This window comes from Haplochromis burtoni, unplaced genomic scaffold (genome assembly GCF_018398535.1).
Source record: "Haplochromis burtoni strain Fernald_Lab_line unplaced genomic scaffold, NCSU_Asbu1 Contig_338, whole genome shotgun sequence".
NCBI lineage: Eukaryota > Metazoa > Chordata > Actinopteri > Cichliformes > Cichlidae > Haplochromis > Haplochromis burtoni.
Genome location: NW_024582699.1, coordinates 288,745 through 296,951, shown reverse-complemented (window position 1 = coordinate 296,951; position 8,207 = coordinate 288,745). Strand labels below are relative to the sequence as shown.

The window sequence follows — 8,207 nt, the reverse complement described above, 5'->3', positions numbered from 1 at the left end:
GCTCTGAGAGGAGACCACCGTTCTTTCATATCAGCGCTATCCATGTTTATCTTACTTTGCATAAAAGTGTGTTCTTATTTCTGTTCTACCTTAAGAGGAAAACAAATTATAGTATCAAAAAAAGTTTAAAATGTACAGTGACAAATAGTTACAGTGGCATGCAAAAGTATTCGGCCCCCTTGAACTTTCCCACATTTTGTCACATTACAGCCACAAACATGAATCAATTTTTTTGGAATTCCACGTGAAAGACCAACACAAAGTGGTGCACACGTGAGAAGTGGAACGAAAATCATACATGATTCCAAACATTTTTTACAAATAAATAACTGCAAAGTGGGGTGTGCGTAATTATTCAGCCCCCTGAGTCAATACTTTGTAGAACCACCTTTTGCTGCAAGTTACCAGCTGCCGTCTTAGGTCTTCTCTCCATTTGCTAAGATGAATCTTGCTTCTTGCAAACTCTCAGTCAGTAGGCAGCTTTTGCAGTTCAATCTGCGATCGATTAGACTGGAGATGGCATCTAACTTTGCCCATTCTTCTTTGCAAAACAGCTCCAGCTCAGTCAGATTAGATGGACAGCGTTTGTGAACAGCAGTTTTCAGATCTTGCCACAGATTCTCGATTGGATTTAGATCTGGACTTTGACTGGGCCGTTCTAACACATGGATATGTTTTGTTTTAAACCATCCATTGTTGCCCTGGCTTTATGTTTAGGGTCGTTGTCCTGCTGGAAGGTGAACCTCCGCCCCAGTCTCAAGTCTTTTGCAGACTCCAAGAGGTTTTCTTCCAAGATGCCCTGTATTTGGCTCCATCCATCTTCCCATCAACTCTGACCAGCTTCCCTGTCCCTGCTGAAGAGAAGCACCCCCAGAGCATGATGCTGCCACCACCATATTTGACAGTGGGGATGGTGTGTTCAGAGTGATGTGCAGTGTTAGTTTTCCGCCACACATAGCGTTTTGCATTTTGGCCAAAAAGTTCCATTTTGGTCTCATCTGACCAGAGCACCTTCTTCCACATGTTTGCTGTGTCCCCCACATGGCTTGTGGCAAACTGCAAACGGGACTTCTTATGGTTTTCTGTTAACAATGGCTTTCTTCTTGCCACTCTTCCATAAAGGCCAACTTTGTGCAGTGCACGACTAATAGTTGTCCTATGGACAGATTCCCCCACCTGAGCTGTAGATCTCTGCAGCTCGTCCAGAGTCACCATGGGCCTCTTGGCTGCATTTCTGATCAGCTCTCCTATGATTCATGTTTGTGGCTGTAATGTGACAAAATGTGGGAAAGTTCAAGGGGGCCAAATACTTTTGCAAGCCACTGTATTGTGGAAAAAATGACTTTATTTTGCCTTGTTACTTAACCACATAAAAAATTAATTATGACAACATCATTGACAAGTTGTCCTTCAATCTAAATTTGTTGTGTAAAATTATAATTTGAATATAACACTCAATGTTACTTTGTTCAACAATCATAAACAGTACAATATATTTCCAATACAATACAGTACATCTTTATTTATAGAGAATATTTAAAAACCAGCGGTATACCAAAGTGCTTAACATAAAAGACAGATATTTAGATAGTTAATAAAAAACAAAGAAGAACAATACTTCTGGATCACCTTCTATTTGGTGACCGTAACCTTCAAATAACCCCCCCCCCCCCTCCAGAACACACACACACGCCTAGATATATCTGAATATTTACATTCCTAGTGCAAAATGATCATACTGTAGAGCATATCAATGCAAACACTTAGCAAAGGAGCATCAAACACAAGCTGAAGAATCATTTTACCACTCTAGCTTCATATCAGCTTTGCTCCACACATACTTTCCCCCTCTTTTTAGAAACATCTTTTCATCGAAGCCGCTGAAGCGAATCGCCTCCTTTACTCCAACATCAAGGATGGATTTGGAAGGATCCTTCCGTCCCCCTCGACAGTCCAGGAAACGCATCTGTAACAAAAAAAAGGAAAAAAATCAACATATGAAGTAAGTTTCCTTCAGCTAAAATGCCTAGCAAGTTACTAATTTAAACAATTATACCAAATTCAAGCCTTTTCACTTAATTTGAGCAATCCACATTCATATAACTCAAACATACAGTTCATTTTTTTACTTAAACATCTGATAAAATGGCTCAGCCGCACTACCAGTTAGCAATAATCTGAAGTACTTACATATTCATCCAGGATCAGATAGGAGTTCCTCATCTATTAAAACAAAAAAGACCACAAATTTTAATTTTTGTGTATCCTAACTTTGGATTTTCAACCATTAATTACAGCACAACAAAGAATTATTTTAGGCAGGATGACCTGAGCTCATGTTTCAACCTAATATTTATGTTTAGTTCCTACTTTTCATGCCATAGTGCTGCAAAATTGAGGCGTAATACAGAATGAGCACACCAAAGATATGAAACATGGATATTCTAGAAGTTATCATAGTAATATACCAAAAGTCTATACCAAAATATTCCCTTATATTTGGTGGCCATCTATACAGCAACAAGGAGAAAACAACATCAAAATTCCTAACTGACAGTGGTGTTCAAAAGTCAACTTTTGTATAGTTTGTTTGTTTAACTGTGCATTGTCTGTGTTTACTATAATAATATTCACATTTTATTCACTCTAGGCATACCAAGCTCTAATTCTACGCCCTTACTTAAATCAAAAATTTAAAAAAAAAAGGATGAAAAACATGTTTCCCACAGAATACATTATGGTTATTGCATTAAACATATTTGCCATACTTGCTGCACATGTCTGAGAATTATACCTTCTCATTAGACTCAGGAACAAGGCAAGAGACGCTGCTGTGTCTGTCCAGAAACTCCTGAAACTGCTGATCACTGATGACAAACCTCTCTGCCTCTCTCAGGGCTGTCTCGCCTGCGTTTTCCCCGTCAATCAGCAGGCACTGAAAGACCTGAAAACAAGAACGAGACGTTCAGTACATCCATGATTATCCCGTACAAACATATTTATTTACTTATTTTTTCATTTTTACCTTCCAGCGGACAGGATTAATCAAATTGATTTGCTGTGTCATGTCTTCGTCATAGTTGAAGATGTTGATGACGGAGTTGATTTTCAGTGCCACTTTATACTCCTTGCACCAGCTGCAGATCTTGAAGAGGTTGTCAAGGTGGCTCTTCCTGCCTTGAGTTCTGCCAATCAGCTGGTTGGTTGCTTCATCAAAGCTGTCACAGGAGATAGCTAGAATGTCCAGATAGATACCTAGAAGAGGAAATTAAAGTGAAAGAGATCATAAATGTAAATTATTTTATGGTATATGGCACAGCTGGAATGTACCCATAAAAAAAGAAGCTGTTAATAACTTAGCTATCTTACCATATTTCTGGAACCATTCTTCTTTGATCATGCTTCCATTGCTGACAATGCTGACACTTGGGAGCTGAAGGTCCTGTTTGCAGTACTGGACCAATTTCCCCACAAACTCTCCCTTATTATGCAGGAAGGGCTCTCCGCCAGAGAAGTTGATCTTTTCCATCCCTTAAAAAAAGACATAAATTTAATAGCATGCACAGCAATTTGACAAAAAACAAAGCTTATTGTTATTAATTTGTCAAATCACCTGATTCCTTTAGAAGTTTAAGCCCCGTCTTAGCTTCCTCCAGGGGCAGGACGAAGGACGTTTTTGCAGTGTGGAAACAAAATCCACATCTATAATTACATTTGCGCGTAAAGTGGTAGTTGACGCTCGTTGGGATCATTGGATTTTGGTCTTTGTTTTGGTCCAGTTTATCACCAGCAACGAATGAGTTTGTTCCCTTGCAGGCTCCTGTTGTCCAGTAAGTGAGTTTTGAAAAGGCGATCTCAAAAATGCAGTAGATGGTGCTGATGAAGCGCCGCAGAAGCAGCCTGGGAGACGAGACAGCAGGAGAAAAATCCATTTTTTAAATGACGAGTTGTGCTGTCAGACTTGCTATGTTTGCAAGATAAATGCTGGCGCGTCATAAGCCGAAACCCGCAGGGCGCATCTTATATAGAGGGTGTGGGGAGTCGGTCAGCTGCTGAGCGACTCAAAAGTTTCTGTTTACAAACAACGAAAACGAAACCTAGCCTGGTTCCATCCTGCTGAGATGCAAGAAATAATTTACGCGCGTCATGACAACGCATTCTTTGCATTTCTTCACAGTGTCATTCGTCCATTAAACCTTTATTAGAGACCTTTATGTACAGTAGCGATATGCCATTAAATATTGCAGGACTTATAGATCTTTAGCTCTAATGGTCAAACTTTCAGTGATAAATGCTTCTTTGTAAAACAGTTTCTGTTTCGAGTCTGGGTGCATTCAGTTGTAGTTTTCACAGCCTCGCTACTTGTCCAGTCTCTTGGTGTCTCTCATTTTCCTTAAACACGTTCAAGAAACACAACTTGGATTCCTGGAAAGAATTCCTGAGCTGCCCCTGCGAGGCGTTGGCTTCAATAATAAACGCGTTTCACAGTAAACGAAAAGTTTCGTTTTCTCCGTTTGGCGCCGTTACTATCGTTTTCCCTTCAGCTCACACGATGCGTCTCGGGACATATTTTGGAAACAGATAAGGGCATCTGGTGTACAAGATGTCAAAACACGCAATGTCTCTTCTTCCACGGTGGTGCTCTCGTGTTTTTTCAGTGGAGTTAAATGGAGCGCCTTTTTATTTTGCTGTTAAGGAAAAGCACCTGGGAGAAGACGTGCCGAGGGTGTTCAGAGAAGTTCAAAACCGTGACAAGTGCTACTCTGTCCTTGTTTACTGCAGCAGAGACAGAATCAAAACGGCGAAGTTTTACGGGGAGCTGAAAGACAAACTGCTGAGGGACTTGCCTCCGGAATGTCGCTTGTCTCCCATGTCTTCATTTCTACCAAAAGTCAGGGATTCTCTCGTTAAAGGTTACTTTTTAAAAGGGAATTCTGACACTTCCTCCCCGATAGAGCGGCTTTTGAGTGATTTAATACAACATGACCCAGTGTTAGTTTGTTCGTACTCTCCAGCTGAAGACGGCCAACAGTGGATGCAGCACATGTGGTCAGAGACAGCAAGCCAGGTGATGGATGTGGCAAAGGGATACTATGTGGTACCCTCAGAAGCGCCAGAATATCACCCATCTACTCTCAACATTATCAATTCAGATGTATTCTACAGCTTTGATGAGGCCTATGACGTGATGAAAAAAGTACGTATTTTCTCATTCTAATGTTTACAAGGCTGTTTTATGTTTATTTTAGTATACCGCATAAGATTTTGGCAAACGGGCGCACTCTTGTGGAGGATGTAGGGATAGCAGTTTATACCAAGAGACCCAGAGCTCTTGCTTCTAACGTTTATCTATCAGGGAGGGCCAGGTGGCCCACAGCACCGTGTGCGCTCATTGACAGCACAGTCTATGACTCACTCCTGCCTGCTTAACTGATTTGTCTGTTCTGCAGTGTGGTGACATCATCCCAGAAGCTAAGGCTGTGCTGGAGCTGCTGCCCAGCAGGGTGGAGGCCAGAAATAAACCAGACTTCCCTGTTATTGTCATAGAGGGCCTGGATGCCACAGGTTAATGCCATTACCTCATAAATAAATATGTGATCAGTCTGATGCATAGATGTCATCCTAAAGTGGTGGCTGGTTGTTCTCCGCTAAAGCCATTATCTGCCAGGGAGCTTCAGTTAATGGAATATCATGTATCATGACCTCAGAAAAGTTACATCACTTTGAAATGGTTTACTGTGCAGCTCGCTCCTTTAATACTATTTTCAAACCTTCATGAAACCTCAACTGTGTGGTTCAAGAGGGAGTTTTAGTTGAACTTTTCAAGGGCCACCGCAGTTTCTTTTAATATGAACAAAAAGGATGAATTCCTCCTTTTGTGATTCGAAGATGTTCAGACCTTTGTTTTCTTTGGTTTTGAGGTGAATCTATTTCCTGTCCTTCTCTGTATCACAGGTAAGACCACTCTGACTGAGTCTCTGAAGGATACACTGGGGGCCACTCTTCTGCCATCCCCACCAGAGTGCCTTTCCCCCTGGAGAGCCCGCTTTGATCAGGAGCCACCCCTCATCCGCAGGGCCTTCTATGCTCTGGGGAACTACATCTCAGCAGATCAAATAGGCCTAAAGGGCACAAAGACACCTGTCATTGTTGACAGGTAAAGACAGCTGAGATGTTGCAGGTGGAGTGAGGTCTGCCTGTTTTGTGACCTTTTTTTTTTCTTTTGTAAGAACTTGTAGGTCCCGCTGAGATCCAGAGCTATACAACTCAATATTCAGTGGCTACCAAGTCACCTGATGCGACTTCCACCTGTCATTCACCTTTCAATTCACCATTGATTACCTGTCCCCAGATTTTGGCACAGCACAGCGGCCTATGCCATCGCCACAGCGGTGAGTGGTCCAGTGTGCAACCTTCCAGGAGAAGGTTCAGAGGTGTACTGTTGGCCTAGCGACCTGTTTCAGCCCAGCCTGGTGGTCTTACTCACACTTGACCCCGAGGAAAGGAAGAGGAGACTGAGAAACAGAGGTCAAGGAAAGACTGATGAAGAGGAAGAGCTGGATCACAACCAGCTGTTCAGACTCAGGTAGTTGGAGTGCTTATGCATAATGTATTATTTACTCAGTTAGCATTATACTTGCATTAGAACACTCATCAAGCAAGTGAAAATGCCCATTTAGACTGAAAGCGTAAATAATTGGTTGTGAACTTGTGATAACATTAATATGGATCTTTTAAAGTAGTTCTCTGTGCATATTGCTGGCACTCTTAATCTGATTGAGGACAAGTATGATGATTCTAGGTACCCAGACTTGGTGATGTCAGGCACGTCAGACAAAAATGAAAGGCTCCGCTATGTTATACTTATATTAAAGAAAAAGAAAAAGAAGAAAAAGTATGAGTGTTAGAGCATGAAAGCGAAGATCAGTACAAACCCGACTGTGGATTCACAGTCAAGTCAGCTCAGTCTTCGTCTGATCCATCAAACACTTAACAATCAATTACGGTCCCATGGGAGAGGCAGCTGATGAGAAAGAGCAGGTGATTAGTTGCTGAGCTGCTGTGCTCCATTAAGCTGGTCAAAACTGGCAGGCACTGCCGGCCTAGTTAGTTGCTACACAGACAGGTCGATGGCTACTTTCATTCGTCTTCTGTCCTGACATAATGGCCTTTCCACACGGGACAGCCAGATGTTGGGCCTGCAGAATTAGAAAATGGAGGGAGTTGACAGTCAGCCTGTGAATGAGTGAGGGATTCTGCAGACTTGGCCCGCCACTATCAAAAGGACAATTCTTCACTGGTAACAGGAATAGCAGAACTCTGAGCCATCTGTGTTGTTTCTCAAAAATGTACTGTATTGTATACCTTACTGTGCAGCAAAGCTGTAAGCAATCACAATACTAAAATTTGTCTTGTGCTGCACGCTTCCTTCACTCCTTGACCAATGTTTGCGTGTGTGTGTGCGCAGAGTGGAGGAGGCTTATCGGAGGATCAGCGGCCCAGCTTGTGTTACTGTGGATGCTAGTCCTTCTGCAGACCGAGTGCTCCAACAAGTACTGCTTTTAATTAGGGGCAAATGCCACTTGTAAACAACTCTCCATCTCCCCTGCTGGCAGTCAAGCATCAAGTGTATGCAGTGCATCCCGTCACCACTAGGTGCCAGTAAGGCATCGTAAATGTGATTGCAGACAGACTAGTGGGCAGATTGGAGTGTGGAGAAGAGATTCTATTCATAACGTGTAAAGGTTGAATGCCAGGGGCCAGAACTGCATGCTACAATCAGAAATACATATTCATGTAGACACACACACGCACACATACTCACACTAATGTATTGTCAGGAAGAAGTGTACATCTAACGACTGTTGTGACCTCTCAGAAATTAGACACTGTGTAGCCTTCAGATACCTTGTAGCAGCACTTTTTTTTTTTTGCAGACTGACGCTCGCAAAGTGGATAGGAACATTTATATAAGGGCGACGAGTTACTGCAGATTGAATCAAAATGCACAAATAAGAAAAAACAAATCTTAAAATGTACGTTGAATGTTAGCTTGTTAAAATAAATGCAGAACCCAGTCTATCTTCGGATAACATATTTTCACTTGTTAAAAAAAGTTTTTGAATTAAAAGAAAATGACACTAAACATCTGTTTGTGTTTTCTCTTCTACAAACTGTGTATAGCTGCATGTTTGTGTTGCTTATAT

General features: G+C 41.9%; 2 protein-coding genes across 2 annotated transcripts; one reads left to right on the top strand and one right to left on the bottom strand.

Annotated features, from left to right (window-relative positions):
• Positions 1 to 1,656: 1,656 nt before the first annotated feature.
• On the bottom strand, positions 1,657 to 4,034 carry rsad2 (radical S-adenosyl methionine domain containing 2). The gene is made up of 6 exons (XM_005942335.3): positions 3,614 to 4,034; positions 3,370 to 3,531; positions 3,026 to 3,255; positions 2,795 to 2,944; positions 2,191 to 2,223; positions 1,657 to 1,966 (listed from the first exon to the last, which is right to left on the bottom strand). Exons 1-6 carry the CDS (start codon positions 3,930 to 3,932, stop codon positions 1,802 to 1,804), a joined length of 1,059 nt encoding a protein of 352 aa, XP_005942397.1. The 5' UTR covers positions 3,933 to 4,034; the 3' UTR covers positions 1,657 to 1,801.
• A 108-nt stretch (positions 4,035 to 4,142) lies between these two features.
• cmpk2 (cytidine monophosphate (UMP-CMP) kinase 2, mitochondrial) lies at positions 4,143 to 7,932 on the top strand. Its single transcript, XM_005942334.3, has 5 exons — positions 4,143 to 5,197; positions 5,451 to 5,565; positions 5,956 to 6,157; positions 6,353 to 6,586; positions 7,469 to 7,932. Exons 1-5 carry the CDS (start codon positions 4,604 to 4,606, stop codon positions 7,587 to 7,589), a joined length of 1,266 nt encoding a protein of 421 aa, XP_005942396.1. The 5' UTR covers positions 4,143 to 4,603; the 3' UTR covers positions 7,590 to 7,932.
• The last annotated feature ends 275 nt before the right edge of the window (positions 7,933 to 8,207 follow it).